Consider the following 14,416-nt stretch of genomic DNA (forward strand, 5'->3'; position numbering starts at 1 on the left):
AAAATCAGTTTGGTAAAAATTTGCCATGCCGTGCATGTGTTTCATTGGGACAGGTATAGCTCTGCTTGTTAAATGTCTGTTTCGATTTGTGGTTCTTGGTAAAAGCTATCTCCCAGTGAAAGCCTTAGAAATCACCCTGCGGACGAGCTTAGAGCTAAAGTAGGACGGTTTCTTTTCCGATTTTATCTTTTCAGGAATGCCTCTAGACAAGTCTGATCTGCGTTCTAAAAATTTTGGCAAGTTACGTGCAGTATGAATAAGACATCACTTAGACATGGTGAAACTGAGCTTGCCCTCGCAATGGTGCCGCAACAACTCTTAGCTTCAAGAACCACCGTTGATATAATGGCCGATACTTCCAGAACTCGGATCTGATAAATTCAAGGATCAAATGATGTGGGACTTGATTTGCTTGTCTTGTCAGTTTGCATCCGCGTCATTGTCTACAGAGCAACTGTCTTTCTCGTGCAAATTGAATATATGTATACAGAAGACGTTTCCAAATGAAGTTCTACCCAAACTTTCTTAAAGAAAATAATGATGATGTTGACAGGTTGCAGATGAATTTGTTACGAGGCGAGGACAGATACTAAGGGGTGCGTCTGGTTGGAGATTTTCCAATTTGGGGTTGGCTCTATCTTTTCGAACGGGACAGATCTGTGATTATCCCAATTTGTACTTTCCAGCCTCTTCAGAAGTTTGTCTTTAAATCTACATTTTTCATGGCCATTCAGCATCAATGTGTGTCATTTTCTGTGTGGGGAATTTCAATTGGGAGCTGTTTCTAGGAACACCTCTGCACTTTGATAAAACATGTGCTTGATCTGTCAGATTTGGCCCTTCTATCTTCCTATTAATCAAGTACCCGCATCGGTTTTTTTTTACACATGTAGCTGGACGACACAAACTCGTATATGGAGAAGAGAGCCTGAACTTCTTGCGTGCTCGCCTGTCCTACTTCAGTGACTTCCCTTCTCTTACATTGCAAGCCTCGCACGTTTGCTAACTTCTCAACCGGCTAGATTTGTACTTAGCTTCCGATCGAGATTTCTCAATTCCAGTGAGATCGCCACTTTGCTATCCACTTGTTAGGATGCCCATTCCAGTTTTCATGAAGGAGAAAGTTTCGGGGAGCCCGAGGATCATAGTTTAAAATGGCCGAGAGTATGGCATTGAAATCTTCATCAAAGTTCTCTACCATAGTTATGCACACTATGATGCGGTTGCTAAATTCGAAGTATGATTGATCTGCATCTGTTTCATATGGAGAAAATATCGTATAAATTTGGTCCGTGAGTACTGTGCTAGATGGAACCCATTGCTGTTTAAAAATTATTTGAGCACGTTTTCGGTGGGATTTAGTGTGGGTTGTACATTAAGCTATTGGGTCCCTGTTAACCTATTAAGTCCTACAATTTATTTATTTTTTTGAATATGTTGGTCTAGTGGATTTAATCTATGCAATGCAAGATTTGCTTGTTTAATGCTCGTGCTTTTCTTCATGTTCGATAGCTACTTTCTAGTGGTTCAAATGATTACCAGGCAAAAGCCCAACTCTACAATCATCTCATTTCAAATATATCATCTTGAGAGTTTTTTTTATTGGGAAAAAAAAACTTTTGAATCAAAACAAGTGCTTATGTTGATCCTACTGTAACAGTACCTCATAAATTTATATTGCTCTAGTTGTTTGGTTAAACAAAGGATGAATGGGAGGAGGGGATTGCTAAAGAAAGTTGTGCTAGATTAATCCAGCATTACCGACCTCAATTCAAATCTTATCCAACAAAGCCAAATTGCTAACCCTGTCAATTATATATTATCGGTGACACAAAATTAGATCAGGAATATCGAAATATCAAATCACAATAATAAGGATGAGTTAATATTCAAGTGTTATCTCTGAAAACATATAATAATAATAATAATAATAATAATAATAATAATAATAATAATAATAATAATAATAATGTCAGATGTACATAGATACGCTCTACGATGACATAGTTAAGAGAGCTGGACAATTACTTATAGTCCAGTCGGAGAAATTAATAATACCACAAAGATTGTCCGAAGTAATTGCAGTTTTCACCTGGAGCCTGGAGGCACGCGCCGAAAAGTTCGAGTCAGTTCCAGTCCTGTAGACAGACAGCCACCTGCGGCCCACCCATTTTTTAGCATGCGTGGCCCACCACCTGCACGTGGGCCCTCCCCCGCGTCACCCCACGTTCTCCTTTCCAAAATTTACTTTTCTCTTCTTTTTTATTTATTTATTTGTTTGTTTTTGTATGTTTCTCGTACTCTCGGGAGTCACTAGACTCACTACTATAGAATTTACCATTTATCATTTATTGTTATTATTATCATCGATTTTTTTCCGGTCGCCCCCAATTATTTCCATGGCTATAAATCCGCCAATCCCACAGAAGTTTAGGGTTTCCATGCCCTTTCGATTTTGTCATTTCCATCGTTGAGCTCGTGATGATCGTCTTCGTTCTCGAGCTTCATTTATGGAGATGAAGGTACGTTCGTCCTTTCGATTGTTTCATTAGGTTGAGCTGGGTCTCGATACAACTCCTGGCGAATAAAGCGATCCACCCATCCTTCGTAATTCGTTCCGGGCTTGCAATTGTCCCGCCTCAATCGGTAGCTGGTGGGAGGTCGGGTTCGATTCAGATCGCGCGGAATTCTGCTGCGATCCGCTCGTTCTCGAAAACGGTCGTTGATCGCTCGGGGACCTTTTTTTTGCTAGAATTTTTGGCCATGAGCTGGAATGATAGTTGTTTTTCTCGATTTTGATCTGTTTGGAATTTCGGTGGTTGGATTTGGGAATCGGTGAGCTTGCGGGGGGAAATGGATTCGCACGGAGAGAGCTCGGCCCTCGAATCTCTGGGCGATTGCGAAGTTTCGCCGGAAAGAGCGCCTGGTTTGGATCGTAGCGACATTAGGAGTAATGGGTCCTGCGACAACATTGATTTAGATGAATCGGGGACGGATGAGAATTGTGATGACCGTGTGCTGGCTCCTGATTCGATCGAGAAAGGCAAAGAAATCGCGGAACCAAATACTTCGCCGCCCTCGACAGCTCAGTCTCCTAGTGGAGGGAGTTCCTCGACGAGGAAAGGTTATGGATTGAAGAAATGGAGAAGAATCAGGAGAGACTTTGTCAAGGATGGGAGTGCTCAGTTAGACTCTAGCAAGATTTTGAAGCGAGGTTTAAATGGTTTAGGAAACCAGAACAATTCTTCGCGTTTTTCTGTTGAACGGGCTTCTGTCGAGGTTATGAAAGATAGTGAGGGTTCGGTTGGATCGACAAGTATGACAAGAAACCTGGGTCTGGGTCATGCCGATGGCCCTGCAGTGCATGCTTCTACTTTGGAATCCAATTTTGCAGCTGCACCTGCTTTTACAGCTGGTGCTGATTCTGACAACAGTGAGGATCGAAGTAGCAAATCATCTACAGCTGCTAGTGCTCCAAAGGCTAAACACGACTTCAGTGCGGCCTTTGGGTATGTCCGGGAAAGGAACAGAATTAAGAATTTGAGTGGAAAGAGTCAAGGTGGTTCATCTCAACATGCTCAACAGAATAAGGGTCGAATTGAACTCAGTAAGAAGCCTAGAGGAGAAAGGGTCAAAATCAAGAAGGAAAACTCTCATTCCAGCGTGGAATCTGACTTAAGAAGCTCAAGCTCTGTTTTTATGCAGGGTGCTTATGCCAGTAATGGTCAGAAGAGCGGAAGGGCAATGAACTATTACTCAGCAAATAGTGATGAAGCCCACATGGGTGATCACTTCAGTGAGGAAATTCAGACTGGTTATCCCACTGAAAATGTTGGGGAAGCTGAGGATTTCTCACAAGATGATTCAGCTGTGGACTTGTCTTGGGAGGCAGGGGAGGAGAAACATAAAAGCAATCGATCCTCTGCAGATCATAGTACTTTAATTGAGTCTATCAATGCCCTACAATCTCTACAGGAAGCACTTGAACAAGGTGAATATCCCGTTGTTTCAATCGACACTCGTATGATGCCTTTACCTCCATATGTCACCAACCACTCTGCTTCTTCACAAACTTTAACTAACACGTTCCTGTGGATTTTCAGTTCTCATGACATACGGTAACTTCTTCGTATCTACTGTGACTTTTCAATATAATGAACCTATAGCCAGAATCTTCATGACGACAGAATGCCTTTCTTTTTTATTTTTTTCCCACTTTTTAACATTACGAGTAGATGAAAAATATGTTAGCACTGTTTCCTTACCTAATTCTAACCTCTCTCTGTGCCCAGGTTTGAAAGTGTAGTGTAGAGAATTTGGAAAAGGAGCTCATTTCTTTTCAGAATGTAAAAGAGCTTACAATGAATAGTGATGTGCAGGTGCCTAAGCATGAATTTGTATAGAATTATGTTCCACCTCTTGCTCGGAGAGAAACGATCCAAAAGTTGTCAGTCATGGTCTGTGCAGATGGGATCATCCATTTTCCATATTTTTGATATCTTTCTCTTTGATTGAGATCTCAATTCCAGTGACGGTTTTATTAGATATCTTACAGCTAGGATAAACTCTGATGTCTGCACTTCAATCCATGTAATGTCCTTTATAATTTTGTTATGCAACTGGGTATAGTTGTTTCTTCCTTGAAGTTTCTGATACATGGGCTATCTATGTGCTCTACATTGTTGTGATGATATACAAATGATACAAAAAATGAAAAGCAGCAAAAATCATAATTTAATTTATGTCTGATCTACCCATCTTTTCCAATATCTGGTAGATAATGTTCTCTGGGATGCCTGATTTTTTATGTTATTTGATGGTAGATGATTCATTTAGCTAGTTTCTTTGTTTTAATGTTGTTCTGCCTCATGGCAGGCTTGAAGAAGGATCTATTGGTCTGCTTTTATCAAATGTGCTGATAGATTTCATAACCTAGACTTACACGATGTCTTTGAGCAAGAGTGGTGTGCTTCATGAAACTATATGTCTATTTTGGCATTTGATATTTGGGAGATTAGAATTTAGCAAAGACTAAGAAAGCATATGCTCCTTAGAAACGAGAGAAACTCAATCGCTAAGTGAGTTAAAAAAATTGGTCCTGAGACATGTCAGAGTTGACAGGTTTTAGTTTTAACATAGAGGTTGTTTTTAACAAATTCTTTTCTATGCTTTTTCAGAAGTTCAGAAGTTCTCAGAGATAGGTGGGGACCCTGTTTTAGCAAGCAATGGCACCTCTAATGGTGGCACTGTCCTTCAAGAGCAGTCCGACTTGAAGCATTTCAACCAGAATGCTTCAGGTAAGTTGGAAATCCAGATACTGAGCTTGACAGAGAATGTGAAAATCTTAGAGGCAAAATTAGAGGAAACCAGGGCTGAGCTCAAGGTGAAGGAATCTAGGGTTTCTGAGCTAGAAGATTCTACAAACAGTCACAAGTCAGTGAAGGAAGAACCAGAAAGCACCTTGGAGTTGCAGCGAGAAGAATGCAGGGAGATGGAGACGGAGCTTGAGGGTCTCTTCAAGCAAAAGATTGAAGCTGAGGTGGAGTACCTGGCAATAGCTAGGACGATACAGAAGCTGAAAGTTGATGCGCAGAGTCTAATGCTTTTAAATGAGGGAGATGATCAGCGTGCAAGTGAAAGTGAAGCAGAAAGCAAAGCTGCTGCGCTAAAGAAGCAAGCGGATGATCTAGTGAAAGCATGTGAAGACATTGAAGTTGCTGGAGAAGTTTGGAAGTTGCAGAGAGGAGCGTGCAAGGTGTCCTCTTGTTTCGTTATACAACTAGTTTTGTTTGTGCTGGTCTTTTGGTGGTTCATCTTGCAGATCTCGCCCCAAGTCGGGGAGGTTGTTCCAACTTGAACCTACAGTTAGCAAGCCCTTGTGTATCTTAAGCATTCATATGGAAGTTGCCTAACATCAAATTTTGTTCTTTTCTTATTTAGCTTATCTAGTTTTTTTCCTCCTTTCCCGCGCATGTCACCTTCTTTTGTCTTTTTTGCTTTTAGGTTCTTTTCCCTTTTTTCTGTAATTCGCCAGTTGGGCATTTTCGCAGTGTTATGGGTGGGTTTAGGAGGTGGCTAAGGTGCTCCTGAACTTATGGTTGATGTCAGTTTATGTACATTGCAATTTATGATCAATTTCAAGTTTTTTAGTTTTTTGGATCTTCATTCAGTGTGAGAAATGCAGTGGTGAACAAATTTAAAGATACGTGAGAATTCTGTGACTTGTGCTGAGGGATTTTGCTTCGCCTGAAGCGGTTGCAATCCCAGTTATCTCAGGCTTGATGGTCTATTTATCGGTGTTACCGTTGGAGCTTTCCGGCCGAAAAGTGACTTGGGATTTTGGGCGTCATAGTGGGAAAAGATCGGATAAGTCAATCTTGCTATGTAAGTTGTGCGTCACTCTATCCATTGCTCACCATAGGGGTGTGCAACGGAAACCGCCCGAACTGGGACCGGACCGGACCGGACCGGACCGGCCGGTTTTGGGCGGTTCCCACGGTCGGCGGTCCGGTTCCCGGTTCCTAATCTTGGAACCGGCGGCCGGTTGGTCTGGTTCCCGGTTCCAAGGTGGGAACTGACCGACCGGAACCGACCAATTTTTTATATATAATTTATATACATATAATATATAAACACATATAATATATGAATATTATATATGAAACTTATTGCAATTACAATTGCAATTGAGGTAACAATCTTCTAAGAGATCACCAAAGCTTTGTTGTTACTTGTTAGTTTAATTTTCTACTCGATGTGAGACAAGGCTCTAGGAGTTCCTCATGCTCACACTCTCTCTCTTGCTCCCCTCACTTGCAAACAACAAGGCACTTCAAGCCTCAAAGAATCTAATATCGACTAAACATTCAAAGTATAGAAGAGAGATTGCCTATAAAACCTAAACTAAGCACAACCTTTAATCAAATTGTTCATGGCTTTTATGCTTAAAATTAAGCGTGAAACACATAAATTGTGATTGATATTCACGCAAGTGAAGTGTGAATATTTTGCAAGTGGCGCATGGAAACATGTGTGAGTAGTTTTTTTTAACGCCCGAAACCGAATTGGATTGACGGTCCTGGAGCATGGTTTTTCTTTTAGTGAAAAAGGAAAATGCCGATTTGTTGACCGGACTGACCGGACCGGAACCGATGGTCCTGTCCGGTTCCTGGTCCTAGGACCAAACGGTCCGGTCCACGGTTCCCAAAATTGGGAACCGGTTCTCCCGGTCCGGTTCCCGGTTCCACCTTGGAACCGGACCGAACCGGGAACCGATCACCCCTAGCTCACCATGTGTCCAAGTGGGGGGCTCACATTTTAGATTCTATTTTAACCTCTCTCCTCCATTAACTTCTCTCTGCCTGCTCTCTGCAATAACAGTGGCGTCTCTATCTCTTTCCTTCTCCCATTAGCTCCCTCATCTACATGCCCTCTGGGTCTCCCTCACTATTGCCGTTGGTGGAGTTGTCGGCTTTGACTGAGTCGACCATATTTGGCCAAAGATGCAGATGATGGTCATGTAGGTCGTACGTCATTCTATTCATTTCTCATCATATGTTCAAGTGAGGGCTCACTTTTTAGATTCTCTTTTAACCTATCTCCTCCGTTAACTTTTCTATGCTTGCTTTCTGCAGTAACAATGGCCTCTCTCTCTCGCTCCCTTCCTCTCTCCCTTCAGCTTCCTCACCTGCACGTTTGAGAAGTTCACTTGCCCTCTCCCTCACATACGCCCTCTGCGTCTCCCCCACTACTGCCACTGGTGAAGTTGCCGGCTTTGATTGAGTTGACCAGATATGGCCAAAGTTCCAGATGATGGCCACAAGCGTTGGCGCCGCTCATTCAAACTTAGTTTTGAAGAACATCAGATCTAGGTTCACCCACCTCAATCTCCAAATGGCAACCAAATCTAGTCGGATGATGATGACACGGCCATGGCTGAGTGTCAGGGTCACTTGCGAGCCTGGCTTGTGACGTTGCTACCCTGGTTGCAAGCGTCGTCCATCGCATAGAGAGAGAGATGCGCACCACCTACGTGGCAAAACTTATCTACCTCGATTTTTCTCTAAAGGCAATTCAAGACTTGTTGGATTATGGGGTTTATTTATAAACGAAAGGGAGTAACTGGTTTGGTGATGTTGCCACATTCGTAGGAATATATTCATCGATATGAGCAGAACTTTGGACATTATGATTGGGACTCAACTTCGCAAAACAACTTAGTATTCACAAAATTGTCATTGAGATTGACTCTAATCTAAAGCCATCACTAATTTTGTTGGTTCATAACTTATCATTGATAATCCTGGCCTTGCTTTGTTTGAAGATGTCATAAAACTATCAAACTCTCACTTTAAGTTAAAATTGGGAAGGAAATCGTCTTGCCAATTAGCTTGCTAATTTTGGAATCAAGAAGCGCTTCGCCACTACATTCTTTTCATTGCTTTCTAGAGAGATGCTTCATGTTTTATTAGGTGAAAAAGTATGTATGACAGATTTATTACGTTCTGTTTTTATAATTGACTTAAACCCTTTTCAAAACTAGATGTATTTACACGGACTGTCATGCAAAAATTTAATTTAAATAGAAGATGAAATATTTTAGTATAAAATTTGATTATGATTTCAAAGCAACTAATTAGCGTAAAAATAAAAATTCACAAACGTAATATGAATTATGTCTCATAAATATTATACTATTTCTAAAGTGCATCTAGAAAATAATTTTTTTTATTTACTAACTAATATGGTAAAGACTTTCAATTATATTGTTATGCTAAAATAAGAAATATTTTTTAAATGTGAATGAACTATACGTAAATATTGATGAGGCGTAAAAATTACCAATAATTTATTTTGCTATTTTTGTGGAGAAAGCGGGAAAACCTTTTTTTTGTAACGTAGAAAGTTTGATTTCGACCTTCTATGATCCCGAATTAGATGGGACTTTCTATAGTAATATATTTGGAATAATGGTAAATTCACTACTGGTGTAGGTAATAATTATTACATTCATCGTTAGATGAGTGAACGGGATTAGAGTTCGATTAGGTGATTGTCTCATCCATGCAAACTTCGAACAAGGCGTGCCTTTCGTGTGTTTCATGTGTCTCCAAGGTCTCTCACCGGTGTCCATAAAAACATTGACCAAACATAACATAAATCAAAAGTAGCACTCATTCCTCGAGCTCAAAAGTCACCTCAGGCGTCATCGAATATAAACTTGCAAAACAACTGATGACTGAGTCCTGTCCTCTCTGCCGCCGTTTATGGTCAAATTGCAATTGAACACAAGGAACTCGAATTCTACAAGCAAATGTCAATATCATGCGTCTCAATGCAAGAACATTGCTTCTGAGAACTGAGAGTTCACATTGAAGACGGACAAAAAGAAAACCCTAAGGAGATTCCTTAAGTACCGATGTCAGAAAAGAGATTCAGTCTTAATAAAGTATATATCGATTTGTATCGAAGCAGTTCAAAGTGCTACTGGATGTTTGCCAAGAAGGAAATCGTCGCACATGGGCATGATGGGTCCGATATACTTCTCTACATGAATAATGTTGCCAAGCATTTTCTTTTTTTCTATTTCAGGAATTCGACTTCGAGTCCAGTCTTATTTACATGGCCTTGCTAGGTACCACTTGAACCGTGACGCTAGTGGCCTAGCGCCACGGTTTTATGGTGCCCAATGCGCATGAGTAGTCCAAAAAATTGAGGCGTGCGAGGGTGATCTCGCTGTCCCGGAAGCCAAATTAATATTAGTTGACATTTCAGCGTACTATCCTTTTTTTTTTTATCGTTGCATTCTTGCAACGGGAAAGGCGGACTTCTTTCCTTTTTTTTTTTTTTTTTTTGTGGGGCTATAGTACGCTGCAAGGCCACTTTCTGGTAGTCACGAGAATATGCCCAGAAAACAGGTGAGCCATCACTCTTAGGCTCCCATCTTTGACAGCACACATGCATCATACACCCCCACATAATCTACCATTCAACTGACTTCTTAGGATCGCATGAATGCGAGTACGGTGTGCATGCAAAGAGCTGCTGCAATGCTGTAAACCATGGATGGTTGCATGCTTTGGATCTTTCATATCAGAGCATCATCATCTCCCGGTTATCCTTCCTTTTTCCTTCTTTTTTTACCTCAATTTCTATCTTTGTTTCTATTCCCTCGACTGCAAAGTGGTTTCTTCTGCTTTTGGAAAACTCGGGAGCAGTTCGCTCAACATCAAGGGATGGCTCCGGTTCTGAGTCTGACCGCGTTAAGCGGGTTTCCGTTATTTGTCCTCGTTCTCTCTCTTGAGCTGGTCATATGAGTAGGCACCAACTGCATCAACTCGATTCGAAACATCAAAAGCTTGACCCTTTCGAGAGAGGATTAGAATACAATAGAAAATGGAGCTGACAAAACCCATTTCGATTACTATATTCACTTATTTTTTCCTGGGCGAAACGTGGTTCCTTCCATCCAACTCCCCCTCCGAGTCACAAGATCACCCCATAGAGAAGTGCTTTTCCCGATGAAGAAAAAACAATTCTTCAAATCCCTGTCAGTGGATGCTCAAAAAAAAAAAAAAAAAAAAAAATCCCTGTCAGTGTGCAAAGACCTTTTCAGCTGGCCCCACCAGTAGTTATTTGAGGGAGAATGGATTGGAAAGGGGTGAAACTCTCTCCTGTATTTCTTGCCCCTACCCTACCGAAGTGCTCTCGACAAAAAGTGAGAAACTCACAAAAACCTAAGCACCTAGAAAAAGTTGCACTTCTTGGGCTTCACTCAACTACAAACACGTCCATTCCCATTGGCGGTTGACTTCGATCCCATCTTTTTCCTCCCAGCACGACATCACCTCTGTCTGGGGCCTCCACTTCTCATTGCTTTATCTCTTGCCTCTTGCAAATTCTTCAATTGATTTTTCAAGCATCAACAGTGAATAACACCAAAAACATTTAGTAAGCTAGTGTTAGATACATAAATTTCTATTCTGTTCTGCATAAACTTTCTCATCGTCGTTGTCATCGACGCTGGCGGGTCAGTTTGGATCTTTCCCCCCTGGCTGTGCAGTCAAGCCTAGCATGAAGGTCGAGAAAGATAAAAACATGAAAGTGGCATATTCGATATGACCAGGAGAGAGACCCCACTTTGAGAAAACAAAGAAAGAACCAAGAGGGTTCCTCAAAGACCCCGAATTTTTCCTAATATCAGAAGCCATCACCGAGAAGAAACGGACAAAAAAAAGTAAAAACTATCAGAAAAAGCTCAAAACTTGATTTCCTACTGATGACCTGAAAGACTTTTTCTACACTTCCTAGGAGCATCAAAGTTTGTAGCAGTCGATTATTGCTAAATCCAATTTGTCAGAGGGAATGTACAAAAACCAGCTCCACTGCATGGTTCACCCACTGCAATGTCCAGAATCAGCACCAAGACCAACAACCCTTTCCTTATCATCTTCCATGGGTGGGAGCTCATTGAGGTCGAAATCCAACACTTTGCTGCTCATCTCGCCGATTGCGCTGGGCGAATTAGCCACTTGGCTCAACGGGGTACTCAAGTCTGCATCAAGCCTGTAACTCCCAGGCACTGCTGAGAACTCCGCCGACACTGTTTCACGATCTCTTCTGATAGTTTGACTGTTCTTGGTGGGCTTGCTGTGGCTGGACTTGTGACCACCCAAGGCTTGGTGGCTTGAAAAGGACTTGTTGCAAATACTGCACTTGAACCTACCAGGTGTCGCAGGATCGACGATTCTATTCTGGACATCGTAATCAGCGTGTAGTTCTTCCAAGTCCCTGAACCTTTTGATCCTTCTACTCTTCTTCAACTCGCTGCCAAGTTTATAGTAGGAACGTTGTACCCGTTCTTCTTTAACACGGTTCATCATCATATTTACAGGCTTTTTAGGTTTTAACTCAGTTTCTGAAAAGGCCTCCACTTCTTTGTTTTCTGCTATTGCACTGCAGTTTCTAGCTTCAATGCCAGAATAAGAATCTATGCAGCAATTCGCTTTGCAATTCTCCTCCATCCTATGCTCATCCTTGTCATCAGTTGTTGCGTCGATTCTGGGCCTAATCAATGGCGAGACTTTACTCGGTGGATTCCCATCAGCAAGCATCACAAGAGCTTCTTGCACCTGTGCGTCTAAACCCACACCCTCACCCGAACCGGACCTCGACCCCGATCCTGATCCTGAGCCTGAGCCTGCGACGGAGGGTGTACCGGCTTTCTTGCCTCTTTTAGCGGTGACCCCCCATCCTGGGACGGACTTTGATAGATCTACAGCACCTGAGCTCCTCTCCTTAGCATCATCATCAGAACCAATCTGATCATCGTCTGCCTTCCGAACAACCACCGAATCCGAGACAGTGGATGGTGAGCTTTGTTTGGCCGCAGCGGCTGAAGGAGGCTGAATTCCCCTCCATTCCCTCTCAGGATGCGATCTCATGTGCCCGTACAAGGACTTTATCGAAGGGAAACTCTTGCCACAAATCACACAAGTCTGGTGATCATCCTGACCTCCCGCCATCGTGGCCGAGCTCCGCCGGCTGTTGTTCTTGGTACCGCTTCTCTTGATCTTCCGTCCGTGAATCTTCTTGCGCAGAGGCTCTTTGGTGGACTGAGCGTGAATTCTCATGTGACCGCCCAAAGCTTTCCCTGAGCTAAATCCTTTCCTGCAAAACATGCATACCGGAGAAGTCGACTCAGATGCCGCCGGATACTCCACGTGGTCGTCTTCTTCCTCATAACTGCTACCACCGTCTTTTTCACTGCTGCACTGAGCTTTCTGGATGTTCAGCTTGATGTAGAGTACACCGCTGCTCGCCATCAGCTTAGTCTCTCGGTGAAGATCTTCCTCCATTGGAGACTTGAGAGAGAAAGAAGCCAGAGAAGTGAGGAGCTAAGAAACCAGCTATATATAGAAAAACTGAAGCTTCAGCTCTGATTCTCTCTCTCTCTCTCTCTCTCTCTCTCTCTCTCTATGTGAGATATTGTAGCAAACAAGAGAATTGATTATTCAGAGAATATACTTAATGAAGGTACAGCAAACTAGGTCACCCAGAGAAAAGAAGACCCTTAAATCGATCAGCCGACAACAGAGAGAGAGAGAGAGAGGGGGAGGGAGAAGGAAATAGGAAAGAGATCACGAGATCAAGAAGAGGTCGCTTAGCTGGTAAGGAACATACCCTTTCGAATGTGTTGGCCTCCAAGATGACCCCCAGAAGAAGATATCGCCGAAACCCAAACGGCAAACCAGCTCACATTCACCTAAATCTCCGGATCAAATCCAACGTGATCAAGAGAGAGAGAGAGAGAGAGAGAGAGAGAGAGATTTTGAAGTAGGCGACCGCGCCAGGAAAAAAAACCCACATGAGAAGAAGCTAAGAAGAAGAAGAAGAAGAAGAAGATGAAGACGAGGGTTATGGTGAAGACGAAGGAGAAGGAGGAGAAGGACAGAGGTAAGGGTTGCAGTGTTGAAAGGTGCCTTCTCTGCGCAATTTCGATCTCTAAAACTGCTGTCGAGGAAGGGAAAATAAATTGACCCTCACGTTCTATCTTCCCCGCTTTGGCCTCTCAATTCCGTTTCCCCCTCTCAGAATCTCCTGTTCCCATAAATACGCAGCCCTCCTCCTCCCCTTTTTACTTTGACCACTCTCCTTTGCTATCTCCCAAAACAAGGAGAAACGACAATTACCAATAAATAAATAAATAAATAAAAAAAAATTAAGAGAGAGAGAGAGAGAGAGAGAGAGAGTCCAATCAAAAAGGAGTCGTGACTTGCGAGGCAATCATCCTCTGTTTGGTGATTTTGCTCACTAGTAGAAAACGATTATTTTAGGGATTAATAAAGAATTGCCTTCAGGGCATGCCGCACTTTCCTCAAATTAATTTTACTTGAAAAGTTCGTTAACTTTTAAAAAATATTTAAACTCAAAAAGTTCTCCGTGATGCCTTGTGAACCGCACATCTTTTTTGATAATGGTGCCGAGCCTAATAAACAATCAGCGAGGCTCTTCATTAATAAATTAAAAAAAAAAAAAAAAAAAAAGGAATCCGTCTCATGGTATGTGATGTGCAATTAGCATATAAGACTACTGTGGTAATCCTAATTTAAAGGGAATTAAGATATCAATCACCAACAGAAAAAAAAAAATACCAGAAGGAGGAGGACCAGAAATTGGCCATGATTCTAAGTTCTTACCCTCTAATTGTACTTTGTTCCACGCGGTTTCGACTTTGAAACGTCAGTTTCTTAGCCAATATCCATATTTACCCCTTAGTTTCACATTCATTTACATGCCTAACTTGGGAAGTCATATGAAGGGAGAATCTCGGAACCCTTTGTCTCCATTTAGGACTCATTTATTTCATGGAAGACAAATGATTTAGAAAATATTTCCCTAAAAATAACTATCTTTA

At 42.0% G+C, this 14,416-nt stretch overlaps 2 protein-coding genes across 2 annotated transcripts; one reads left to right on the forward strand and one right to left on the reverse strand.

Moving 5' to 3' along the window:
- The first annotated feature begins 2,347 nt into the window (after positions 1-2,347).
- LOC104450380 (WPP domain-interacting protein 1) lies at positions 2,348-6,165 on the forward strand. Its single transcript, XM_010064904.3, has 2 exons — positions 2,348-3,991; positions 5,178-6,165. The coding sequence occupies exons 1-2, from the start codon at positions 2,854-2,856 to the stop codon at positions 5,855-5,857; spliced, it is 1,818 nt and encodes a 605-aa protein (XP_010063206.2). The 5' UTR covers positions 2,348-2,853; the 3' UTR covers positions 5,858-6,165.
- Positions 6,166-11,157: 4,992 nt separating this feature from the next.
- On the reverse strand, positions 11,158-13,603 carry LOC104450381. Its single transcript, XM_010064905.3, has 2 exons — positions 13,183-13,603; positions 11,158-12,863 (listed from the first exon to the last, which is right to left on the reverse strand). The coding sequence occupies exon 2, from the start codon at positions 12,855-12,857 to the stop codon at positions 11,394-11,396; it is 1,464 nt and encodes a 487-aa protein (XP_010063207.2). The 5' UTR covers positions 12,858-12,863; positions 13,183-13,603; the 3' UTR covers positions 11,158-11,393.
- Positions 13,604-14,416: the final 813 nt, after the last annotated feature.

Source organism: Eucalyptus grandis, chromosome 6 (assembly GCF_016545825.1).
Source record: "Eucalyptus grandis isolate ANBG69807.140 chromosome 6, ASM1654582v1, whole genome shotgun sequence".
In the NCBI taxonomy this organism is placed as follows: domain Eukaryota; kingdom Viridiplantae; phylum Streptophyta; class Magnoliopsida; order Myrtales; family Myrtaceae; genus Eucalyptus; species Eucalyptus grandis.

What these genes read in the sequence shown, in the direction of transcription:
- LOC104450380 (XM_010064904.3), top strand. Translation starts at nt 2,854, where the DNA reads ATGGATTCGCACGGAGAGAGCTCGGCCCTCGAATCTCTGGGCGATTGC. An exon ending in ACAGGAAGCACTTGAACAAG is followed by an intron (nt 3,992 to 5,177) that starts GTGAATATCCCG and finishes ATGCTTTTTCAG; the next exon opens with AAGTTCAGAAGTTCTCAGAG.
- LOC104450381 (XM_010064905.3), bottom strand. Translation starts at nt 12,857, where the DNA reads ATGGAGGAAGATCTTCACCGAGAGACTAAGCTGATGGCGAGCAGCGGT.